This window comes from Neoarius graeffei, chromosome 15 (assembly GCF_027579695.1).
Source record: "Neoarius graeffei isolate fNeoGra1 chromosome 15, fNeoGra1.pri, whole genome shotgun sequence".
NCBI classification, from domain to species: domain Eukaryota; kingdom Metazoa; phylum Chordata; class Actinopteri; order Siluriformes; family Ariidae; genus Neoarius; species Neoarius graeffei.
In genome coordinates, this window is record NC_083583.1 from 37,445,170 (window position 1) to 37,471,960 (window position 26,791).

General features: G+C 38.3%; 2 protein-coding genes across 3 annotated transcripts in view; one reads left to right on the top strand and one right to left on the bottom strand.

Moving 5' to 3' along the window:
* Window positions 1-16,643, top strand: part of si:ch1073-396h14.1 (disintegrin and metalloproteinase domain-containing protein 10) — a 72,985-nt gene extending 56,342 nt beyond the window's left edge. The window contains exons 9-15 of one of the 2 annotated variants that reach the window (XM_060941248.1): window positions 3,636-3,799; window positions 5,392-5,563; window positions 6,636-6,780; window positions 7,036-7,219; window positions 7,535-7,634; window positions 12,769-12,989; window positions 15,224-16,643. In XM_060941248.1, the coding sequence (XP_060797231.1) occupies window positions 3,636-3,799; window positions 5,392-5,563; window positions 6,636-6,780; window positions 7,036-7,219; window positions 7,535-7,634; window positions 12,769-12,989; window positions 15,224-15,340 (1,103 nt within the window). In that variant the 3' untranslated portion in view covers window positions 15,341-16,643. Of the gene's footprint in view, window positions 1-3,635; window positions 3,800-5,391; window positions 5,564-6,635; window positions 6,781-7,035; window positions 7,220-7,534; window positions 7,635-11,194; window positions 12,990-15,223 lie in introns of those variants that run through there. The other variant, XM_060941249.1, reaches the window with a different exon arrangement.
* A 2,020-nt stretch (window positions 16,644-18,663) lies between these two features.
* Window positions 18,664-26,380, bottom strand: LOC132899003 (lipoprotein lipase). Its single transcript, XM_060940659.1, is given in 11 exon segments — window positions 18,664-19,584; window positions 19,695-19,790; window positions 20,220-20,417; window positions 20,521-20,641; window positions 22,362-22,546; window positions 22,548-22,602; window positions 23,143-23,373; window positions 23,462-23,573; window positions 25,510-25,677; window positions 25,757-25,950; window positions 26,257-26,380. Coding segments are annotated over 11 exon segments (1,506 nt in total). The 3' UTR covers window positions 18,664-19,562.
* Between the last annotated feature and the right edge of the window lie 411 nt (window positions 26,381-26,791).

The window sequence follows — 26,791 nt, forward strand, 5'->3', positions numbered from 1 at the left end:
TTCTATCATACAAGGATAGTATAAAATCTTTCTCAATTAAAAGCGGAAATATCCAGCCAAAAATTTTTTTACTTAAGTGAAAATCAGAAACTTGCAACTTTTAAATGTAAAATATTAAATCTTAAAAAGTAAAATTTTCTTTTATGAAGTTAAGGTAAAAATTTAATGCAAAAAAGTAACTTAAGAAGAGACCTTCAAGATCTGCAATTACTACTTAAAAGGCCTATTTTAATAAGGGAAAAAGATTGTTTTTTTCCATTGGAAATGTGAATAAGTAAGAGTGCAAGAATGAATTTTCGATAATACTCAGGTGTAAAACAAATACACCAAAATAAAACTTACATGGAATAAGTAATTATAGGAACTTTCCATACTTGTTGCTAGTATACATCTGTTTATTAAAATCAAAATGATAGATCTGCATTGTGGAAACAAATATGCTGAATGATGTCTACTGTATGATCCATCCTACTAACATTTATTCCAGATTTTAATACTGGAACTGAGCATCTTTTTGATTTCTGTTAGTCTGCAAAGCATAAATAAAACACATTTCTTTCATCAGAGCATGGAAGCCCAACTACATTTCTGAAGACGTTCCATTCAACAGAGTTTGGGTCCAGTACACCTGACTTCATATATAAGATCTATCAGTGAGAGGGTTGCCAGATCCACACTTTCCCTGTTGCATTAGGCTGCTGATGCTAGGTTGATTTTCGGTGGTTCAACGTTTTACCTGCATTAGTGATTTGTATCACTGTTACCACGTGCTGACCAACTTAATTGTATTTTGGAAATATAAATGAAGTTAGAATTTGATGCCTGCAACACACTCAAATAAGGTGGGACAGAGATATTATTACCATTGTATTACAACCCCGATTTCAAAAAAAGTTGGGACAAAGTACAAATTGTAAATAAAAACGGAATGCAATGATGCAGAAGTTTCAAAATTCCATATTTTATTCAGAATAGAACATAGATCACATATCAAATGTTTAAACTGAGAAAATGTATCATTTAAAGAGAAAAATTAGGTGATTTTAAATTTCATGACAACACCACATCTCAAAAAAGCTGGGACAAGGCCATGTTTACCACTGTGAGACATCCCCTTTTCTCTTTACAACAGTTTGTAAATGTCTGGGGACTGAGGAGACAAGTTGCTCAAGTTTAGGGATAGGAATGTTAACCCATTCTTGTCTAATATAGGATTCTAGTTGCTCAACTGTCTTTGGTCTTTTTTGTCGTATCTTCCGTTTTATGATGCGCCAAATGTTTTCTATGGGTGAAAGATCTGGACTGCAGGCTGGCCAGTTCAGTACCCGGACCCTTCTTCTATGCAGCCATGATGTTGTAATTGATGCAGTATGTGGTTTGGCATTGTCATGTTGGAAAATGCAAGGTCTTCCCTGAAAGAGACGTTGTCTGGATGGGAGCATATGTTGCTCTAGAACCTGGATATACCTTCCAGCATTGATAGTGTCTTTCCAGATGTGTAAGCTGCCCATGCCACATGCACTAATGCAACCCCATACCATCAGAGATGCAGGCTTCTGAACTGAGCGCTGATAACAACTTGGGTCGTCCTTCTCCTCTTTACTCCGAATGACACGGCGTCCCTGATTTCCATAAAGAACTTCAAATTTTGATTCGTCTGACCACAGAACAGTTTTCCACTTTGCCACAGTCCATTTTAAATGAGCCTTGGCTCTGAGAAGACGTCTGTGCTTCTGGATCATGTTTAGATATGGCTTCTTCTTTGAACTACAGAGTTTTAGCTGGCAACGGCGGATGGCACAGTGAATTGTGTTCACAGATAATGTTCTCTGGAAATATTCCTGAGCCCATTTTGTGATTTCCAATACAGAAGCATGCCTGTATGTGATGCAGTGCCGTCTAAGGGCCCGAAGATCACGGGCACCCAGTATGGTTTTCTGGCCTTGACCCTTACGCACAGAGATTCTTCCAGATTCTCTGAATCTTTTGATGATATTATGCACTGTAGATGATAATATGTTCAAACTCTTTGCAATTTTACACTGTCGAACTCCTTTCTGATATTGCTCCACTATTTGTTGGCGCAGATTTAGGGGGATTGGTGACCCTCTTCCCATCTTTACGTCTGAGAGCCGCTGCCACTCCAAGATGCTCTTTTTATACCCAGTCATGTTAATGACCTATTGCCAGTTGACCTAATGAGTTGCAATTTGGTTCTCCAGCTGTTCCTTCTTTGTACCTTTAACTTTTCCAGCCTCGCCCCTGTCCCAACTTTTTTGAGATGTGTTGCTGTCATGAAATTTCAAAATGTCTCACTTTCGACATTTGATATGTTGTCTATGTTCTATTGTGAATACAATATCAGTTTTTGAGATTTGTAAATTATTGCATTCCGTTTTTATTTACAATTTGTACTTTGTCCCAACTTTTTTGGAATCGGGGTTGTACATCACCTTTCCTTTTACTAACACTTTTTAATTGTATGGGATCTGAGGATACTAATTGTTGCAGTTTTGCAATTGGAATTTTTGTCCATTGTTGCTTGATACAAGACTTCAGCTGCTCAACAGTCTGTGGTCGCTGTTGTCTGATTCTCCTCTTCATGATGTGTCATACATTCTCAATAGGAGACAGATCTGGACCGGCAGCAGGCCAGTCAAGCACACACACTCTGTGTCTATCCTGTGCAGAATGAGGCCTGGCATTGTCCTGCTCAAATAAGCATGGACTTTCCAAGAAGAGACATTGACTTGATGAATATGTCTATCTAAAATCCCAGTAATATGCCCCAATATATCAATGGTACCTTCACACACATGCAACTCACCCATGCTGTGGGCAATGATGCCCCCTATACCATCACGTGCTGATACTGGAGACTCCTTAAATAAATCTTAAATAAATGTCTTTTTACGGAAAATTTCACAATACCAACAATTATACACATTCATATTAGAAACAATAATAGAACTACGATAGAAACAATAATGGATTAGAAGGAGCACATTAATATAAGCCTGTGATTTGCAGCTGCACTCTTGTCAGACCTGCTGTTGTAGAAAAGTAACTAATAGTTTCAAACCAATTGAGAATTCAGTGGTATTGTGGAATAAAAAAAAATAGACTGTGAATTGTGAATTTTTTGTACAGGACAATTTTTAGGTCTTTGATTGAAGAACTGTTTAGAAAAGTTGCATAATTTTAATAGATACCGGTAGATTTCTGACTGGCTTTATATATTATGTATTATTTAAAATACATAGGAAATGCTTATGAGGGAATATTTGTTGGATCTTTAGCTTCCTTTTTCCTTCTTGGACCTGTCAACTGAACTGTTTCTTGGACAGAGAATCACAATTCTTCAACTGCATTGCACCAAAATGTTTTGGACATACCATAGATCATAGCCAAGAAAAATGATGAGTGTAAGAGCAATCATGAAAACAAAAAATTGCAACTGAAGCTCCTTGCTAAAAGTTCTGCACACACAGTTGTTGCTTTTGCACAATACAGTAGACTATATTAGCCAGTGCATCTTCTGTGCTTAACTGTCATTTTGGCTGTCATGCATGAAGGACTGGGGATTGCAATTCAGCAGCTTCATAACCTCCTTTCTTCCTCTCTGTCCTCTGTAGGTAACTGGGGTGGGATCTGTTCCAAACCCATACACAAAAATGATGGTCAGACATCCAGCCTGAACACTGGTATGATCACCCTGAAGAACTTTGGACGTTACCTTCTGCCCAAGTTTGTCCAGCTGGCCTTCGCTCATGAGCTTGGCCACAGTTTGGGAGCTCCTGTGAGTCCAACACTTTCTCACCATCAGATATTTAGATGACTGGAACTTTATGAATCCTTAGGACAGGGGTTTCCAAATTACAGATCAAATAAGCTCATTATTGAAATGTGTGCAATACTATTTGAGTTATTTATTGAAGCCATATAATGCCGCTTTTCCACTACAAACGCGGCTGAGTCGGGCTGAGCCGTGCCGTGCTGAGTTGGGCTGAGTCGAGCTGAGCGGGGCTGTTGGAGTTGCATTTCGATTACAAGCGCGCTGAACCGTGCTGGCTGGAAGTGGGTGGACACATTGGGTGGAGTTAGCGAAAGTGGGTGGACGTCACGTGATGTCGTTAAGCGGCGCAAACAGTGACATCAGTGATCTTTTAAGCAGTAGTCTCACGACCTGGATAGTAAACAATAAATATGTAGGACATGGAGTCGTTAGTGTTGCTGGTCTTGGTGCTGTGGCTTGTTGTCACCGATTGTTAATAAACACAGTTTCTTTGGTGCATCTACCATGCAAAGTAAAAGTCATATATCAACAACATCCAGAAAATCACCAAATCCTCTGTGCCTGAGCTCATCTCAGATTGACCGACAAAGTGGAAAAGTAAGCTGTGGTCTGACAAGTCCACATTTCAAATTATTTTTGGAAATTAAGGAGGTTGTCCCCTCCAGGCTAAAGAGGAAAAGGACTATCCAGATTGTTACCACCACAGAGTTCAAAGCCAGCATCTGTGATGGTATGGGGTGTGTCAGTGCCCCTGGCATGGGAAACTTGCACATCTGTGATGGCATCATTAATACTGAAATGTACATACAGGTTTTGGAGCAACACATACTGCCATCCAGATGATGCCTTTTTCAGGGATGTCCCTGCTTATTCCAGCAAGACAATGCCAAGCCACATTCTGCACATTGCAACAGTGTGGCGTCATAGTAAAAGAGTGCAGGTGCTAAACTGGCCTGCCTGTCTCCTGTTGAAAATGTGTAGCGCATTATGAAGCACGAAGTATGACAACAGAGATACAAAAAACAATAAAGTTTATCAGTTTGAACATTAAATATCTTGTCTTTATATTGTATTCAGTTGAATATAAGTTGAAAAGCATTTGTATATCATTATATTCTGTTTTTACACTGTGTCTCAACTTTTTGGAATTGGGGTTGTAAAAAGCATTCATCCAAGTTACTATAGAAATGATATAACATATATTACATATAACTATCTAAGATATTAGAAGAAGTACATTAATATGAGGGGAAGCCATGGCCTAATGTTTGGAGAAGCAGCTTTGGGACCATAAGGTTGCCAATTCGATTCCCTGGACCAGTAGGAATGGCTGAAGTGCCCTTGAGCAAGGCACCTAAACCCCAACTGCTCCCCAGGCTGCTCTGGGTATGATGTACATTGCTCTGGATAAGAGCGTCTGCTAAATGCCTGTAATGTAATATAAATCTGTGATTTGCAGCTGCACTATGGTCAGAGTTGCTGTTATATCAAATGAATGCCCTGATAGCATCAGAAATCTGTGTATTTAGACTCAGTCAACTCACACTCAGTCACACTTCAGTATCAAGCTCACTATCTCTGTGTTTGCATGTTAGCATGATGAAGGCTCAAATTGTGGTGATCTTGGACTCACTGAAGGGAAAGGACATTTCCTGATGTTCCCACATGCTGCAGATGAGGTGAAGGAGAACAGCGACCGTTTCTCACAGTGTAGCCTCCGGCATATGAGCCATTTGCTGAAGATGAAGAAGGACAAATGTTTTGTGGGTGAGACATCAAACTCAACAAGTCAGAAGCAGCTGCTAGATCAGGGATGGGCTCTATTATACCTTGATTCAACTTGTTAGAGATCTGATAAACAATGAGTCAAACCTCTGTAGGACCCATTCTGGATCTTGATGATTTGTCTGAACATGTCTCATTTTGCAATCTGAAAGTTAGCTTTTATGTGAAAGAACAAACAAATAATACAAATAAAAAACAACAAAAACACAACAGCAAAATTGGAAACACAAAAACCAATTCAGAAACACAATATCAAATATGGAAGCAACAGCAAATTCAGAAACACAACATAAAATCTGTTAACAGCAAATTTGTAGATGCAGCAATAAATTCAAATTTGATGACAAATTCCAAAACTCCACAACAAATTTGGAAACAGGACAGCAAATCAGAAAATGCAACAACCAAACCAAAAAAAAAAAGGGAAGCCTTTGAATAGAAAAATTACTCCTCACTATAATAACACAAGTAACACTAGAAGTACATACTTCTGCCAAGCCACATATTTGGCTTTGCATCAAAATCTAATCAATTATTCCTTGGCCCTTGGCCCACCATTCCTCAAAATTTCATCAAAATTGGTTAATTACTTTTTGAATTACATGGGGAACACACAAACAAATGGAGGTGGAAGCATAAACTCCTCCAACAAAGTTGGCAGAGGTAATAAGTAATTTTTTTCTAGATTAACCAGATAACCAACTGAAGATTTTTTTTTCTCCTTGTGAAACTCACATGCCATGTCCAAAACATAAACAAGCATGGGATGTCCAAGGACATATCCTTTATGTTTTTGAGTTCATTCTGATGTGTTCGTGAATTAGCTGTTGTGTTTTCATTTTTGTTTTCTGATTTGTCGTTGCTTTTTTTGTTTGTTTTTGCCTTTTGCTCTTACAGGCCACAGAAACTTTCTTTTAATGAGTTAAATCTCTACAAATGATTGTCTTAATAAGAACTCACATAAACCCTGTGTGTGTGTGTGTGTGTGTGTGTGTGTGTGTGTGTGTGTGTGTGTGTGTGTGTGTGTGTGTGTGCATGTGTTGTCACCTGCCAGTCAGCGATCGGCCAATCTGTGGAAACCAGATTTTAGAGAAAGGAGAGGAATGTGATATAGGAATCAGTGCAAGTGATCCATGTTGCTACAGTTCAAGGGAGCCAATAGAAATTCAATGTCGGCTAAAACCTAACAAACAGTGCAGGCTGGTATTCTCTCTCATTGGTCTACACATAGCCTTCATGCATTTCATTCAGCATTTCTTTTAGATGGTTTATAGCTTAACCCTCAGGTTTTCTCCATACAAGCTTAGCAATGGATGTTGTAACGTTCTGGTTTGGATAAATACTCTAGCATTAGAAAACCTGAGAAATATATAAGTGAACTGAGAGATATTTGTGATTCCTATTTAACAGTGATTTATTATCTGTTCCTCTCTCTTTTTTTAATCCACCCCCAGTCCTAGCCAGGGTCTGTGCTGCAGTTCTGGTTGTACCTTTAAAACCTCTGGACTGCTGTGTGAGGACGACTCTGAGTGTCAGATGAAAAGCATGTGTACAGGAACCTCTGCCACATGTCCTGAACCTGCTGCCAAGCCAAACATGACATTGTGCAGTCTGGGCACACGGGTTTGTCTTAATGGGGTGTGTCCAGCATCATCTTGTGTTTCAATCCATGTATCCAGACTTTCGTTGTATCTAATATAAACAATGTCCTTAAATCACAAATATTCTTTTTTTTTTTTTAAGTGTGTGAAGGAAGGTAGTAAGTACTGGCTATGTGAGAAATATGGGCCTGTAAAAGAGTGTGAATTTTGAACATGTGTCTCTTTTAAGGGAGGTATAATGGCCAGAGAAATAGGAATGGAAATTATATAACATGGAGCTGCTTAGATTGATGGATAGTCATAGTTAATCTGGCATTTATGATTTTATATTGTTTTTGCATATGTTGCGCAGGAATGTTCGGGCTCCCTGTGTGTGCTACACGGCCTAAAACAGTGTGACTGCCCAGGGGCGAATAAGAAAGAAAAATGTCACTTGTGCTGCCAGCAGAAAGGTAAATATTGTGAAACCTGTTCAGTCCTCCAAGCAGAACATGGCAATTATTCGTTACTGAGTTTTGTTTTGTTTTTTTCCTTGTTGCACTGGTACTCTCATCATGCTCGTAATTGCTATAGACACTCAATGATTAGACACTGGAAAACAAAATATGCTCTTAAAGTTTATACATATTTCTAAGACATTTGTCTTAGAAATATGTATAAACTTTAAGAGCAAAATAGCATTTAACAATATTTCCCTGTTTTAAATGGCCTCCCATATCCATATACAGCTCCTAGGTAAATAGAATGTGTTTACTAACTGTATATGGGAAAAAAAAAACTATTGATTTTCCACACATCAGGAGTTCTCAGATCATAGCAGGGGTGGGAAAAGAAACTGAAGTGAAGTAAAAGAATGGGTAATATATAAATATCTACTCCATTAAAAGTCTAAGTATCAAGCCAGAATTTGATCTGAGTAAAAGTCAAAAGGTAACTACATTTAAACTTACTTAAATGTAAGTATAGAAAAGAGTAAAAATAAATATTTTAACTGATCAAAAATGAATGATCTAACCCTTTATTCAGCTTGGAATCATGTGTTGTTGCGTGCTCTCCAGCAATTCTGCACACATCTTTGAAGGTTAGTCTCATTGACCCAAGATGACATGAATAAACTTTCCATCGTGAATGAAGGTGATAATAATGGAGGTGTTTCTGTGGTAAACCTTCAGCGGTAAGGCTTATCGGAAGTCACTTTACCCTGCATCTACAGAGGAATTAAAAAGTCTACACACCAGTGTTAAAATAGCAGCTATTGTGAAGTAAAAGCTTGGCACTAAATTAAGTCATGTCAGATCTTTTTCCACCTTTAATGAGAAACTGCAAAGTATACAAATTAAGTGAAAAACAACCAGACTTTTTTATGGAAAAAAGAAGAAAAAACCCCTCTTCCAATAACTGAGTTGCATAAGTGTGCACACTCCTAAACTAATACTTTATTGAAGCATCCTTTGATTTTATTATACTACACAGTCTTTTTGTATAAGAGTCCATCAGCATGACGTCTCAATTTTAGCAATATCCCTATCTTTGTTTCAAATAAATTCTAGAACCATCAAATAGAGCCATCAGGTCACTCCACAGATTTTAGTTGGTTTCAGGTATGGGGCCTGGCAAGGACAGGGGTGTCAGAAGCATTTTTAATGTGGGGGGGGGACACACTGGTGGGGGGTCTGGGGGTCCTCCCCTAGAAAAATTTTAATTAATTAGATGCCATTTCCTGCATTCTGGTGTATTTTTAAACAGGTTGTTAAACACCTAATTTTACCTACAAAAGTCACTTAATTCAATGACTATTTTAGAGACTCAACAATAAGTCCTCATTCAACTAGTCCATATATTCATCAGCCTGTTTTTAAACCTACTGCTCTGCCTAAGATAATGAGATGAATGTGACACAATTTATCACCAACAATGACTTTATGGGTGCATTTTACTTTTTATTTTGTGTTTCCTTTTTTATTTAGTTTTAGATGTAACACAACATGCCACTGTGCCAAGCCATAGTGACACTCAACTGTATGCTTAAAAATAAGAATATTCATAATTTCACACAATGAACAGGCATGACATGGCATCATGCAAACTTCATAACACAAAGCAACGGTGACACATAAAAAATAACTTCACACAATGAACAGGTGCAATTTTGTTAACCACCAACAGTGACTTTAGTGGGTGCATTTTACTTTTTTCCGATTTAGTGATACTCATAACAAAAATGACATGGCATCATGCAGTCTTCATAACACAAAATTACACTGTGTCAAGCAATGACACATAAAAGAGAACTTCACACAATGAACAAGTGCAGTTTTGTCAACCTACATGCAATGGTGATACTACAGTAACGTTTACAGATTAGTATAACAAATAGATTTATAGATATAACTCCTTCTTACATTGGTGCCACCACAATTTCTACCACTTCATAACTTTTATCCCCTTTCCTTCACAATCCACCTGGAATAACATCCATCTCTCTCCATTGCTTTCCTTTCTACTATTCCTTCCCCGTACACTGATTTCCCATGTTACTTTCCAGAAAACTGGAAAAGACCAGACAAAACAAGTTCTTCCTGCTCAGATTACACAAAGGTTCCAAAAATGTGCCACCTTCTGTCATTTAGAGAGACAAAAGACTGGCAAATGCCCCTCATGTTCACCTGATCAAGTTTATCTTGGTGAATATGGCAGACAGCTACATTGTTCAAACGTTGCTGTTTCATGGAGGAGCGAAGCCATGTCTTAAGCCTTCTTAAGGCACTAAAGCTTCTTTCAGCTTCAGCTGAAGAGCATGGCACAACAAGAAGTAGCCTGACCAAGACCTCTACTTGTGTGAATAGAGCACGTACCTCTGGACACATGGCTCTGAGAGTCTCTGCTACTTCAGTAACTGTGTTGCAAGGATACTGCAGTTTAAACATTGCCAGCTGTACCTCTAATGAATGCCTCATTCTTGGCATTACAATAAGACAGGCCTACTGGGTTTGAATTAAATGATAGCTAACATTAAGCTAGCTGATACATCTCCTAACATTGACTAGCCAGCTAACTGCACTAACGTTTCCACTGGGACAAAAAAAACCTGTCATGTGGGGAAATTTTGACTTACTTTCCGCTTCTTTGTAAAAAATTTCCTTATGTCCATTGTGTCTGGGGAGGGAGCAAATATTGCAAACAATTCATCATCAACCAAGAATACCCCATTAGGCTAAGCTTATTTCACTGTTTAGTTGAACATTAATTTAACGTGGCCTAGGGTTAATTTTGAGGGCATATAACAAAAGAATAAGGTTTTAGCAAAAGCTAGACATTGTGAGGTGGCAATGGGGCTGACGTTACCTCCTCCACTTTCGAGCAGCTGCACCTTGCACCAAAATTTCTCTGCTTGCACTGAGATTCACTTCACTTGCGTGCGGTGAGTTGTTGTAGGTAACGCCCGGAAAACCTGGAGTGGATTTTCAGTGGTATGTGTATTCTCTTATCGATCAAGTGGAATGGATTCTTTCACGAAGCAATAGAAACGGCGCTGGGTGAACTAATATTTTATGTTAAATGTGGGGGGATCCAAACGAAGAATTATGAAATGTGAAGGGGACACGTCTCCTTCACATTCAATGGTGGCGACGCCCATGGGCAAGGCCATTCAAAAATATTGATCTTCTTTTGGTTAAGTCATTCCTTTGTTGATTTGGATGCATGTTTTAGGTCATTGTCATGCTGAAAGGTGAAATTCATTTTCATCTTACTGGCAGATGCCTGAATGTTTTACCCTAAACTCAACTGGTACTGTATTTGTTGCTATTCATCCTGATTCCCTCCATCTTGATAAAACCCCCAGTTTGACTGAAGAAAAGCAGCCATAAAACATGATACTGCCACCACCATGCTTCACCTTGAGTATGGTATTCTTTTGGTGATGCACTTTTTTGCACCAACCATATCTTTTGGAATTATGGAATTATTATAATATTATTACATTGGGCTTGGATTTTTTTTTGTGTGAAAGGACTTCTGTCTATCCGCCCTACCAGCTAGCCTAGACGTGTGAAGGATGCGAGAGATTGTCGTCACATACAGAGAGTAATCGGTACTTGTCAGATATTCCTGCAGCTCCTTTAATGCTCCTGTAGGTCTCTTGGCAGCCTCCCTGGTAAGTATTAGTCTTTTCAATTGTAAATTTTGGAGGGACATCCTGTTCTTGGTAACGTCACTGTGGTGCTCCATTTTCTCCACTTGCTTATGATGGTGTTCATGATGTTCCATGGTACTATTACTACTACCTCTTCTTTTGGCTGCTCCCATTAGGGGTCGCCACAGCAAATCTGTTCTGCATACCTGATCTGGCATAGGTTTTATGCCGGATGCCCTTCCTGACGCAACCCTCCCCAATCTCTTTGGGCTTGGGACTGGTGCTAAGTATGTACAATCCCAGTGGCTGGGTATTTTACCTAATTTGCATGTCTTTGAAACATGTAATGGTTTGGAAATTCTTTTTTACCCCTCTCCTGAGCAATACCGTTCAACAAGTGAGATCCTGTACAAGCTTTGTAAGTTCTTTGTGGATCATGGCTTCAGAAGTCAGATGAAACCAAGACATCAAGAAAATCAGAATAATTTCATTGAGGACAGCTGTACAATAATTACTTTTGAACACGAGGTTGAATGTGAATGGTTCATTCTGAACACAGTCACATCCTCAATTATAAAAGGGTGTGCACACTTTTGCAACCAGGTTACTGTAAGTTTTTTATTTTAGCTATTTTTCCCTAAAATGTTTCTGATTGTTTTTCACTTAATTGTTCTACAATGTAGTTTCACATTGAGGGTAGAAAAAGTTCTAACATAATTTAGCTTGGATTCATTTTTTCCTCCCATCACAAAAACCTGCCATTTCCATAGCCCTCTTAAAATGGCTTTTTTTTTTTGGCAGGTATGTTTTTGATTGAATGTCTTAAAAAGTTTAAAAAGGAAAAACACAATAGAGCCAGGCAGGAGTAAACAGAAAAAAACTAGATAGAACTCGATGCCAACAGCATCGATGGGGATGCCTTTGCCTGGCAGACTACATACCTTAGTAAGTTGTGATTTGGGGATGGACATTTGACCTCACAGTAATCTTGACCTGTGACCTTCTAACCTCAAAATCTAATTAGTTCATGTTTGTCCCAAAGCGCACAAATGGTGAAAGTTTGGTGAAATTCCTTTCACTAGCCTTTGAGATATCGTGTTCACAAGGTTTCGGGATGGACACATGCACGGACGGACAACCCAAAAACATAATGCCTCCTGCACCTTAAGGTGGCGGAGGCATAAAAATGGTAGTTCAGGATTTTTAATGAATACTTTGATGGACAGAGTGAAAAGTGTGTTTTTCTCTTATAAATATATACTTAAGAGCATAGGGTATTCAATTTTGGTAATACTTAAGTATAAATCTTCCAAAATAATACTTAAACACAGTAAATAAATACATTTACTCAAATATTTTACATCTCATTATTATTAATAACAATAATAATAATAATAATAATAATAATAATAATATCTTTCACTACTAATCAGGCCATCTTTTGTGATTAGGAAACCCCAACACATGCGCAAGCACCACTTCCTCTGTGTTGTTAAAGTCCTTTAAGGGAAAGCGGGTGGCGTTGGCGCCTGGATCTCCGTGCCACAAGAACCAGGGCTACTGTGATCACTTCCAGACATGTCGTCTGTTGGATGCAGATGGCCCCATCGCCAGACTGAAAAACTCTTTCCTGAACTTGCGAGAGTTTGATGACATAGCAGACTGGATGAAGGTTTGACTTGTTTTGAGAAACTTGTTTCAGTCACAGAATTGTTTCTTATTAATATTCATTGGAACTACAATGCATACAGTTTGTAAAATGTAGTTGATCACCCAAGATACGTATATTTGATGTCTGACATTTGCTTCTTTAGCTTTGCACTAGAGTTACAAAATCCTTTCAAAATCATCCAGTACTTTCTGATGTGCTTTGAGAGACAGTGAGACCCACTGTTATCTAAAAACAAGGAAAAAAAACTTCAGGGTAGCTGGGCGTTATGTAAGTGGCCAATTTGGACAACTAGAATCATTTCAATTTTCAAAGTGTAAAGGCAGAATTGTCACGGAAGTGTAATACAGATGATTTATAATATATTTTCAACTTTGACCTTAATTTTCTAAATACAGGCTCTCACTGCTCTTAATGTAGTCTGAAGCAAGTATAAGTAAATTTGTGTATATATTTATGGAAAAGATGTTGGTTCTTTGAAGTTCATGTTCAAGTTCTATTATTCACCAAAGTTATTTTTTTTAATTCAACCAAAATACCAGCAGCTAGGCCGTTTGAACATATTTCAAACTGTGTTTGGGTGCCTGTCATTTTCATCTAAACTATTCATTAAATAAATGATAAGTTGAAGTACAGATTCAAATTCTTCAGTCAAGTTAAAGTCGAAAACCAAACATCAACTTGCTTAAAGGCAAACTCAGTGATTTTTTAACCTGGGCCCTACCTTTCCCATCTCTTTGGGTCCAGATATTTACTAGAGACAAAAATGATTGAAATCAGTCCAGTATCGAGTTAGAACACAACCACCAGCAACCACAAAATGATTATACAGTGTAATTCTATCAGGGAAACATTCATGTCAAAGTAAAGCATGTTTTCACCACTTACAGATTCAATGTTATTATAGGTGTCTGGCAACACGGAACAGATAGATACAACAGAGATATAACTGTGTCTGTTTACCTCAATAACTGTAAAGTTAACTGTAGAAAATGACTAAAAACAGTCACTGTGTTACCTTTCTCTTTTTCCAGTCTCTGACACAGCATCCTGTTCAGTGCCTGTAGTCGATTATCACATGGGCTTTGTGTTGTTTATAAAAGGAGAAATGATTTTCAAAGTAATAGTAATGAAGTCTATTTCCAAGGTAGTGCCTGAATATTTCGCCGATTACGACAACATGACAATGTCTGACAACATGGAAAGGATTGCTTTTGTAAACATCTGTCTGTCCTGGCCTGTCAGTGGTAAAAACAAGTGGTTTACTTTGACATAGTTGATTTTCCTGTAGAATTACATTGTATAGCCATTTTGAGATTGCCGGTGTTATGGTTCAACTGGCTTCCATGTTAATTGGCAACGATTGCTGATATTTTTCAGCTTGATTCTCCCGTTCGCAGATTTGTCATTTCCTGATATAACCTGGGGACGATCAAAGACAAAACTGCATAGCCTATTTACCGGTAAATGTCAAACTTGTCTTTGTAAGCACAAATGATCACATAACACATTAGCCTGGCTACAGGGCCTGTTGTATGAAAACATGAAATGGAATTTAAAAAAAAAAAAGCAGGTGAGCACTCATGGGATTTGAACCAGCAATTCAGAGCCAAATAAGTTCACCCCAATACCCACCTTATTTATACCACTACACCCTCATCAGTTTCAGTTAAACTGGTCAAAGAAAAACAGTCAAAGTTTCAGTCAATGAGACAATTTAAACCAAAGAAACCCCATCTCAACTAGTTTCAGGGGGCCACATTTTACTACGGTCATGGTCCAGTTTTCTTGACAAATTTATATCCATACAGAACACCTCACAGACTCGCAAGGCACCCGGACCCGACTTAAACCTGGACCTGACTTGGACATACTGTAACCCTACTGCAATCACTATATGAACAACAGACATACATTGTTATTGCCTATTATTCTGGATAGCCACTGTGGTTGGTGCTGTGACTGTACACTGTGAATATATGATGATTATAGAGACATGTAGAGATATTTGAAAATATAGAGAGTAGAAAGGAGAAATTTTTCTTCTGAAATTTATTCACTGAAAGAAAAAGTAAGTAAAAGTTAAAAAGTAAGTACAGATATTCAAGTACTTAGTTAACTACAGTAACAATGTCAATAATGAAATTGGGATTTTGTATTGTTAACCAGTTGTCACTAAGGTTAGGCAATCATCCTAGTTCTAGATTAATACGTTCCTGCTGTGCTGTCTTTGACAGGCTCACTGGTGGGCGATCCTGCTGGGCATCCTGGGAGTCTCGGCAGTAATGGCTGTCACTGTCTGTTTGTTTGGACGCACACTTGAAAGTGTTGACAGAGAAGATTCAACACGTTAACTGAGCTGGAAATACTGAATGTCTGTTGGATAATACAAGCGCACTGTTGCTATCTACGGTATATGACAGTATACTGGAGTTTCTGTGCACTGTGCTCACACTCAGTACAGCACTGATTTTAACTCTTCATATCTCTCACTACATGTTGACTAAATTTAGTTTATGTAACTCACATTTTATTTCTGTTTCTCTACTTCTTTTTTTGTTTGTGTGTGTGTTAAAAGCACACTAACCATTTTTTTCAACAATTCCAGTTAGTTACTCAGTAATACTGAGTCAGTATGACTCACATGGTAGGGACACTGAAGGCACCTTCCATAAACATAAATAAACAAACAATCTCACATAAAACTTCACCAGATCAATAATTACACACATTTTAGTCCATGTATGTAGGTGTCTAACAATGTAAGCTGATTATATAGAAATAATAATGTACTAGAATGAGTGCATTAATATAAACTTGTAATTTGTATCTGCACTACTGTCAGAACTGCTGTTATAGAAAATTAATCAACACCTTCTGACCAATCAATTTTCAATAGCGTTGTGCTACAAATTTTAAAAGCACAGTAAAACAAAGCATCATTATCTGTGTTGTAAAACTGGAAACTAAAATCATTAAACTGAAGCACTGACATTTTTTTAAAAATCTTTTATTATTAGACAATTTTTAAAACCAATATTTAAACATTTTAACAGAATTTTTCCAGTTTCTCTGAACCAAACTTAAATAGTTGCTTTGATGAACACATTTCTCTCAGAATCTTTTGTTAGCATAGGACACTTTAAATTATCTAAAATCTATATTTAGCAATAAGAGTATAATTATTCCAGTGATAAATATTACAGTAATTTTACTGTCACCAGTGTTATAGTATTAAAATATAGTTGCACTCAATTTAAAAATGCATTACAACGTGCTGTTACTTTAAACACACTTCACATCACTGTACTGACGGCAATAAGATACTGTAAAGTTCATTTTTTAAAGAATCAGGGTAAGAGGTGTAGATAAAATGGGGGAAAAAGCTCAAAGGGAAAAGAAATATCAGATATGAAAATTCACTCTAAATTGTGGTAAGGTAAATTCTTGAAATTCTATTGACTGTAAAAACTCTGTTTGCCTTTGTGGACTTTGTTCTGTATTCAGCAGCCTGTGTGTCGTATTGCTCTTCTTACGTTATCACAGATTATAATGATTAGTTGTTGTTGTTTTTTTTTTACTACACATTCACATCATTACAATGTTTCATTTTATACAATGAGTTACATACATTAAACTCAAAAAATACAAAAAAAAGGGTTTTCATTATCTTAAAGGGGCTGACTCACCCTTCCCAGAATCCAGTTCGTCGTTGTTGTTTTGAAATCATGTGTCCACTACTCCGCTAGCTTTCTATGCAGCAAAACCTCTGCAAATTCACTGTTAGTGATCCTTTTGAAATCCATATCGAACTTTTTCATCTACATGTCATATGTAGAAGTTTTGTGCTTGAATATGCCTAATATTTCTTTTCTACTCAGTTACCTGCAAGACAGCTGAGGCCAGTTCTGATCCATTACAATGGAATAACCATACGAAAATGGAATGAATTCATTTAGCCAGTTAAATATTTTTAAAGGAGCACCAGATTACTTAACTTATTCAATTTAACATACTTAAAAACAACAACAAAACTTATTGTGATGTCTAGAATTACAAGAATATTTCAAAAATATTTTAATACATTCAGCGTCTTCAAGTAAAGACAAGAAATGAAATCCAGAAAGATATCTAGGAATCATTTTGGGTTCTGCAGTCATCTGAAATTATGAAAGAACCAAAACTATATTAGAAAGTTAAAAGACTTTTCAAAAAACTGCTTATAGGAGTCCACACCCTGGATCTGATTTAAGGTTACTTTTTGTGCTAAAAATGCTCCCATGGGACTTTTAAACCTGTGCAATTTCCAATTTACTTTAAAAATGTAAACAAAAGACTTTTACCGCAATCTGCAAAACAATTTTGAATGGAATAAAAACATTATTAGGCATTATGTACCAGCAGGTTAAAGCTTTAAACTACTTAAGATCTGGGCAGCATGGTGGTGTAGTGGTTAGCACTGTTGCCTCACAGCAAGAAGGTTCTGGGTTCAAGCCCCATGGCCGGTGAGGGCCTTTCCGTGTGGAGTTTGTATGTTCTCCCCGTGTCTGCGTGGGTTTCCTCCGGGTGCTCCGGTTTCCCCCACAGTCCAAAGACATGCAGGTTAGGCTAATTGGTGACTCTAAGGCTACATCCACACGACAATGGCAACGAGATGTTATTAAAAAAAATATCGCGTCCACATGGGCAATGGATCAGTAAAATATCAGGTACATATGGCAACGCAACGCTTGCTGAAAACGATGCAATACACATGCCACACCTCTACGTGCGCTGTAAGACGGTCCCATCGGAGACACCAGAACAATAGAAGAAGTAAACGCATGCGCATAAACCCCTTCTTCTACCCGGTGTGAAGCACTGTCAGGAACAAACACACAACAACAAGAAGAAGATGGCTGCGACTACGCAAGGAAATCGTGCCTTCTGTGTGTACAAATTAGTTTTATTATTTTGTGCATAGTTTTATATAACTTAATTTTCTTATTGTGTGTGAACATTTTGAAAAGCATTTTTATATAATTTATATAACTTTTTATATTGTGTGTGAACATTTTGAAAAGCAGTCTTATCCAATAAAAAAAAAGAAATTCAAGAAATGGTTCAGTTACTTGTTTATTTAAAAGAAAAGCTGTATACAAAAGTGAATGCAATGCAGTGGTTCATACAAAACAGCGAGAGCGCTGCTTGTTCTAGTCATGTGGTTGTGACGTCATCGTAAACAAATCCGTTCTACTCATCCAGACGACTTCGCAACGGCGCCGTTGTCAGATTTTTCCACTCTGGAACCTGTTCTCAAAAGATTTCGTTTTGGGGCACCCAAAACGCCGGTGCCGTGTGGACGCCAGGCCGAAACGATAAACAATTTTATCAGATTCACCTGAATCCGTTGCCGTGTGGACAGGGCCTAAATTGACCGTAGGTGTGAATATGAATTGTTGTTTGTCTCTATGTGTCAGTATTGTGATGATGAGCCCTACAGACACAAACAACAATTCACATTCACACCTACAGTCAATTTAGAGCCACCAATTAGCCTAACCTGCATGTCTTTGAACTGTCGGGGAAACTGCAGCACCCAGAGGAAACCCACGCAGACATGGGGAGAATATGCAAACTCCACACAGGATGGGCCCCCGTCAGCCACTGGGCTCAAACCCAGAAACTTCTTGCTGTGAAGTGACAGTTCTAACCACTACACCACCCATATCTAACCTAACCTAATAACTAATTTTACCTAGCATAATATATAATTTATTATTATACATACAGGACACTTTTTTGATGGAATAAACATGTATTCTTTTTCCTTCTAGCAGGTTTCATTTATTTGGTATGATTGCATGGTTGTCAAGACAACATGACGTCATGCATCAGAGACGTAAAACTTCTGCGCTAGCAAACGACTGAGACAATTTGTAAACAAACATGGCTGCCAGGTTTGCTTCATTGAATATGGAAGATTGAGAGAATTTTGAAAGAGAAAGACACATTGAACACTAGAAAGGAAGGCGTATGTATAATAATAATAGCTTTTTCATGGTATATCAGATTATATTCCATTCAGCTAGCATGATACTGAACTCATCCTCGACTTGTTCAATATCAAGCTAGCTGAATGGAATATATCTGATATACCACTCAACTCCAGCCAATATTATTTAAATATCTAACTTAATACCTAAATACTTAATACTCAACCCAATATCTAATGTCAGACAGTCATAATTATTCTAACTGAATCCACTGTTCAGTTCAATCCTCGGAGGTCTTTAGTTTATCAGCTCTGGCACACTTGGTTTGAGATTAAACTTGTCGGAGTGTTATGTTCAGGAGCAGAGCACAACAGTGGTGTTTAATATATGAGCATCCAGCCTTTTACCATTACTAAATCTCCAGCACAGAAGTTTGTACTGTTTCATCATACATCAAACAACCAGGAGTTAAAATGTAAGTACTTGTAAAAAGAATGTTTTAAATGCATTACAATAATACAATACAATAATATATAAATAAATAAGATCAGAATAAATAATAATTCAAGTACTTCGTCTCAGTGGGTTACATTTTGTCATCTTATGGGCTCTTATGCTTGCGCCTGCAGAGTTTGAAAAAAAATTATCTAAAAGATGTGTATCAGTATTTTGAATGAATAAAATCATTTATGTTACAAGCTGTGTATGAATTACTGGTGAATGAATGAATTACCTCATAGACGACCTCCTCCACATGTCTTTGCATTTCACAAAAATCACCTCATGAAGCAAATTTGTATTTTGGAGATCCTTTGAACAAAATACCATCCTGGTGAAAAACAGAAACAAAGCTTAACCTTTTTAGCAAAAATCACATCACAAACGTACTACGACAGAACTGAGCTGCCACTTCCTACATGATCACCATGAGGACATTGTTGCTAGGCAACTGGATGTACAGCATGAACTAGAAAATGACTGAGGCTATCACTTAGCTATTAAGTCTTTTGTACAAACAATACAAAGGCAAAATGATAATGGAAACAAAAACTAATCAATATCATCAGCATGTCCCTCAGACGTGTTGGGCAATTTCAAAAAATATTTGTATTGCTAAAATTACACTGTATGACACTTAGCATTAACTGCTAACTGAATTTCCAAAGGTAACAGATGCAGCACTCTTTACATTAGCCATAAGCCAGTGAATTGTGAACATAAGGAATGGTGAAGTGTTGATAAAAGTGAGCAAGCATACTTTTTTTGCGTCTCTCCAATCCAAATGCTAATTTTTCGGATGTGAAGTTCAGGGTAATCTCCGTTCCACCAGGACCACATTATGTTGAGCACTGAGGAAGAGTCCTCCATCTTTAACTTAAGCATCAGCAGTTCACCAATATCTTCCTCCGTAACCAAGAGGAAGGAATGGGTCATGTTGGTGCCAATATTTTCTTTTCTGCTTAAGAAATAGGAAAGTGAGTTCTTGCCAGCATGCAATCGTCACCAATTAGCTTGTCTACATGAAAATTATTCAATTGATGATAATAGAATTTACTTACACATTAATATGGAGATTTTTTGCATTGCCATTGCTACCGTAAAGGGAAGCAGTTACTATGGATTCTGTCATAGATTGATTTGTCTGTGTTGTGAAGTGAACCTTCAACTGATAATGATGAACTGTGCAGAGAAACACAACCATAACCTCCACAACTCAAGAAACTGGTTCTTTCTAAGGAAGACTTAATTACACTTGATTAAAAAAAAAATTCTGCAAGAGTTCTATTGGAACTCATTAATGTACAGCAAGTCATTATTGTGAAATAAACACTGATATGGTGATGCAGGACTCTGAAGGAAAGCAGAGGGGTCTTGAATCACCCTGAAGGGGTTTATTTCACAAAAGTGACCAGCTCACTGCACATTATCCCACTTGTTACATGGCTACTCACTAAAGAAATCAATAATTTGACACAAAATATCAATTTAAAAATTATTTTATTGCTTCTACTAATGATGTGGTCCATAGCAACAGTGTTATACATAGCAATGGTCTGTTATACAAAAATAACAGATCGCCGAATGCCATAACTGAACAATCAAAATCAAGTATATTCAAATGAGCCATGTAATAATGCAATAGAAGAATAATCTTAAAATAAAACTCTCAGAATAGAATACTCTTACAGGGTTCTCTATAGAACCTAAAATGGTTTCCCTGATGGAGGTTCTAAAAAGACTTTTTGCAAGTATGTATATCAGGAATTTCAATATCATAATAACCAACTGCAAACCTTTTCACATCTTTGGCTAAACATACTCATTAGCATTTAATACCGTCTTTTGACAATAGAATAGTTTACCTAAAGTTAGCTGGTTTGCTAGTTTACTGTCCTCAGATGGTGCCATTTCCTACTTGCTAAACTGTAATACTTAAAAGAAAAGTATTTCTGTTCAAGTTCAACGCTAATGCTAGCTTGTTATCTAGTGTCATCTATTTCCTGCTAACATGAAAGTCTACATAATGCAACTAGAGGTTATAGATGGAAGTATATCTCTATATCCTAATTAGTAACTACAAAAGTAGGTTCTCATCTCATCTCATTATCTCTAGCTGCTTTATCCTGTTCTACAGGGTCACAGGCAAGCTGGAGCCTATTCCAGCTGACTACAGGTGAAAGGCGGGGTACACCCTGGACAAGTCACCAGGTCATCACAGGGCTGACACATAGACACAGACAACCATTCACACCTATGGTCAATTTAGAGTCACCAGTTAACTTAACCTGCATGTCTTTGGGGGAAACTGGAGCACCCGGAGGAAACCCACGTGGGCACGGGGAGAACATGCAAACTCCGCACAGAAAGGCCCTCGTCGGCCACGGGGCTCGAACCTGGACCTTCTTGCTGTGAGGCGACAGCGCTAACCACTACACCACCGTGCCGCCCACAAAAGTAAGTTGCTTTCATAAAAATAAAGAATTACGAAGATCAACAACTTGGACATAGACAAGAGCTTGTATTTACAATAATTCCAATAGCCAATGAAGGCAGCATGATGTCAGATTGGTGCTAACAAACATGGCTAGCTACATAAATTAAGATAGCCGTTTCTAGAGAAGCAATATTAATATCACTGTTAAGACAGCTAACTAGATAGTTGGCTAATGTTAGGGCAATGTTGAATTTACCATCTTAGCTAACGTAATGTGTTTTATGCCATGTTTGAGTAGGAGTGTTTATGCAGCTTTCTGATTGGTTGAAATATTTTAACTTATGCTCCACTTTTACTGAAACCCAGGGACATCTTTTTAGCTTTTACACAGCTGTATGCTTGGTTTGGCTTAAATATGTCAAACAAATAAATGTAAATATAAGGTGAGGTATCTTAGGTACTGACCTCTAAATGGCATGGAGGCTTGGGTCTTGGTGAACATTTTCATGCTGCGGGCTTTGTGAACCTTCCTGGCATTATAGCCCACCATATTACAATGGTCCTTATGGCACCTGAAACACACGCCATGCTCAGACATAGCACTGCTCCCACAGCTGTAGGCTTTACTGGCCTTTGCTTCATTCAGGAGAGTCAATAAACAGGTGGACTGATCTCTCATGTTCACACTTGAGGACATCATTCATTGCTGAAAAGAAATGGGATAAAGTATAGACTGAAGAGCCACACAAAAAAACGACAATCATATGGCAGTCTAATTTCAGGCAGTAGTCAAGTCAAGTTTATTTTTATAACACTTAACAATAGACATTGTTGCAAAGCAGCTTTACAGAATTTTAATGACTTTAAACATGAGCGAATTTTATCCCTAATCTATCCCCAATGAGCAAGCCTATGGCGACAGTGGCAAGGAAAAACTCCCTCAGACGACATGAGGAAGAAACCTCGAGAGGAACCAGACTCAAAAGGGAACCCATCCTCATTTGGGTGATAACAGATAACATAATTATAACATTTTTAACATGAAGTCTGTTTCGTTGATGTTATAAACTGTTCATTGATGGAAACTTGAGTGCAAAAGCAGTAGTTTATTCTATAGGCACAGAAGTGACACCTCCTTCACTGGGTCTGACATGTATAGAGGTCACACCTCCTTCCCTGGGACTGACAGGCAAAGAAGCCATGTCTCTTTCACCGAGATGGAGAGGAACACAATTACAATTCTTACCAAGCAATCCATAATATGCAATGTTCTCAAGGGCTCTTCGCATGTTGCAGCCAGGTTGGAAGCTTCCTCCATTGGGGTAGATGTCCACATGGCCAATTGGCTGTTTGATACCAATACTGAGGCCCAGGGCTCCTCCTGAGGTGTGAAGAACGTCCACAAAATGGGCATCATCAGGAGAGAGCCATTGATGTGCATGGGCTCCTTCAAAATCTGGTCCTGCTGGATCAAGGCCTACAAAACCCAGGATTGCTTATTTGGCATTGTAACTGATACAATTCCAATGTTGTTCCTTGTTTACAGATTTGAGTTAAACATCTACCTGTTATTCTTCCAACTTTCTTGGTGGCATGGCTACCTGCGATTCCAGCAACATGGGCACCAAGACTGTAACCAATGAGATGAATCTTCTCCAGTGGAATATTGGTTGTCTCCTTGTTTTAGGAATAGAGGCATAATTAACAAAAAGCTTCCATCATCCATTCTGGTATACATGCCTCTTGTTTTTAAACAAAACAATTATAGTACTTACTATTTAACTTTAAGGTTATTCCATGGGCTTAGTAAAATCTTTAAGTCATGAGACTACTTTTACCACTTTTGTGTACTATATTTTTTATTTGCACATTATGGTTATTTTTGCTTATTTGGCAAATGGAAAACAAGCAGAAAAACGAAATGACAAGTAAACAATGGAAAACAAGACAAACTGGAAAATGGAGATAAATATCTAGCATTGTCGAAATCTGGGTGGAGAATAATGTGTTTCTTGCACTGACCGAAGGTAGTTATTTTCATATTTTGTGTTAAGTTTTATCAACAGGTACAATTTTAAATATCAGTAAATCAGAAAAATAAATGACAAAACTACCTCCACTCCAATCTCTCAACCTCACTCAAATGTACACAAAACAAGCCAGACAGCATGGTTGCGGTAACTATGGAATGGGTAAAACAATTGAAAAAGAGTACAAAAAGGACAGGCACAAATTCATAGAGCATACAAAGTGAAGAATGAAGCAAAAGAATAACAAAATGGATTTTGAATTTTTGGATTTGTAATATATAATTGCAACTGGTGTTGATGCAGCATGGTGGTGCAGTGGTTAGCACTGTTGCCTCACAGTGCTAGGTCCTACAGTAGGTTTGAACCTCGCAGTTGACCGGGGCCTTTTTCTGTGTGGTTTAAGGCCCTGTCCACATGGCAACGGATTCAGGTGAATCCGATAAAATTTTTTATCGTTTCGGCCTGGCGTCCACACGACACTGGCGTTTTGGGTGCCCCAAAACGATATTTTTTGAGAACGGTTTCCAGAGTGGAAAAATCTGGCAACGGCGCCGTTGTGAAGTCGTCTGGATGAGTAGAACGGATTTGTTTATGATGACGTCACAACCACATGACTAGAACAAGCAGCACTCACTCATTCACGCCGGGTAGAAGAAGGGGTTTATGCGCATGCGTCCTACTTCTTCTATTGTTCTGGTGTCTCCGATGGGACCGTCTTACAGCGCACGTAGAGGTGTGGCATGTGTATTGCATCGTTTTCAGCAAGCATTGCGTTGCCATATGTACCTGATATTTTACTGATCCGTTGCCCATGTGGACGCGATATTTTTTTTACCCGCTAAAAAAAAATCTCATTGCCGTTGTCGTGTGGATGTAGCCTAAGTTTCCTCCCACAGTTCAAAGACATGTGGATTAGGCCAACTACTCTACTCTTGAGTGCTCAGGGTGTACAGTAGTAGTAGTAGTAGTAGAGTACAGGCATTTAGTAGACACTCTTATCCAGAGCAACATACAACAGGACCCTGACATACCCACAGCAGTGGGCAGCCCAGGAAGCAGTTGGGGGTTAGGTACCTTACTCAAGGGCACGGCAGCCATTCCTGCTGGTCCAAGGAGTCAAACCGGCCACATTTTGGTCTCAAAACAGTTTCTCTAACCTTTAGGCCATAGCTTCCCCATGTACCCTGCCTCTTACCTAAAGTCAGCTGGGATTGGCTCCAGCTTCCCCTGGGATGGATGGTGTTGAAGTGATTGGGTAACATGAACTTTAGCAAGCTAGGAAATACCTTCTTATTCTTTTGAATAAAAAGGAAAAGACTATATCAACAGATGCTTAGAATCATGAGGTTGCTGTTGGAGGTTCTCAAAGTCAGAAACATAGTGACAGACATAGTGATGAAACTGAATATAAATGGAAAAAAATAGATTGAGAAAGATCAATTATCAAAAGAGAAATCCACAAACAAACAAAAAGGTCAAAACAACTTCTATCCATTTGTTTTTTTTTCATGCTCCATACCAAACTTGTGCGTTCATATGAATGTGTTTTTGGAAAGCATATTGAGTGTTTTATGAAATATTACCTCTATCCAATTGATGAAGTGACCAACCTCTTGAGTATTTTGTACCGCCACAGCATAGTGATTATGAGCGGTGTCCAGGCAGTCGACCACGACCACATTGGCATCTTTCTCTCTGTCATACAGAGCAGCTACCAGTTTGGCCACCCAGCTCTCAAACAACCCACTCACCTAGCAGATGCAAAATTGCACATCAATTAGAACTGCTCTATTTTAAGCAAAGGTTTAAACTGTTTTCAAGAGGAATTACCGTCCATCCATGTATCACCAGAAACGTTTTGGCTGTACTGTTGAAATTGCAGTTGTGCAAGGTTTCAGTTTTGCCTGGCACAGTGTAACATATGTCATCATCAGGCAATGATGGTTTCCTTAGAGAAAACTTGGAATGGACCTCGCCAACTTCACTCTGGTGAAACAGACTCTTGAGGGGATCCAAGAAGTTATCTGTGAAAGAATGGGGGAAAAAGTGCCATAAATATGTTGTAATGCTGAGGGTTTATCTTTCAGATAACAAGCTATTTAAACAGAAGTTCAGAAGTAAGGCTGTGGTGCAGTGGGTAGCATTGCTGCCTTATAGCTCCAGGGTCCTGAGCTCAATCTTTAGGCTTTAATCTTTTCACCATGTGGGTTTCCTCCCACCTTCCAAAACATGCCAGTAGGTGGATTGGTGAATCTAAATTGCCTCTCGGTGTGACTGAGTGCATGATGCCCTGTGAAGAACTGGCATTCCATTCAGGGTGCATTCCTAACTTGCATCCAGTTCAGGCTCCTGATCCACTGGGACCCTAACCAGGCGAAGGCACTTATTGAACTGGATTGAATTAATGAATGTAGAAGTAGCAAACAGATCAAAAGTTTCAGGATCCAAGCCCATTTGCACCAAGAGTTCCAATAATTGGTTGGAAAGTAAAAGCCATTTTTGAACCTAGGCGCTGTCAAGGTGACCTACTGTATCTCGGGTGCTCTGGAGTTTCACTCAAAGCTAATCCTTCCCAGTGTCAAGTGTCAAATAACATGATTGGTTCAACTTACCACTGAATGACTATAAATCAGCTCACATTTGCAGTAAACTGTACATCTCCTGACAAACTTAAAATCTTCTCAGGTGTAAAATGTGTTGCTTGCATATGATCCTGCAGATATAAAAGATTTTGATTAAGGTTTGAATGTCATCAGGGAGTGGAGGAAAAAGAATTTTGCAAAAACTACATGTACAACTCAAGTGTATAAAAGTGACATATAGAAATGTACAACTGGTCCAAGGAATTCCTCATCCATGATGAAG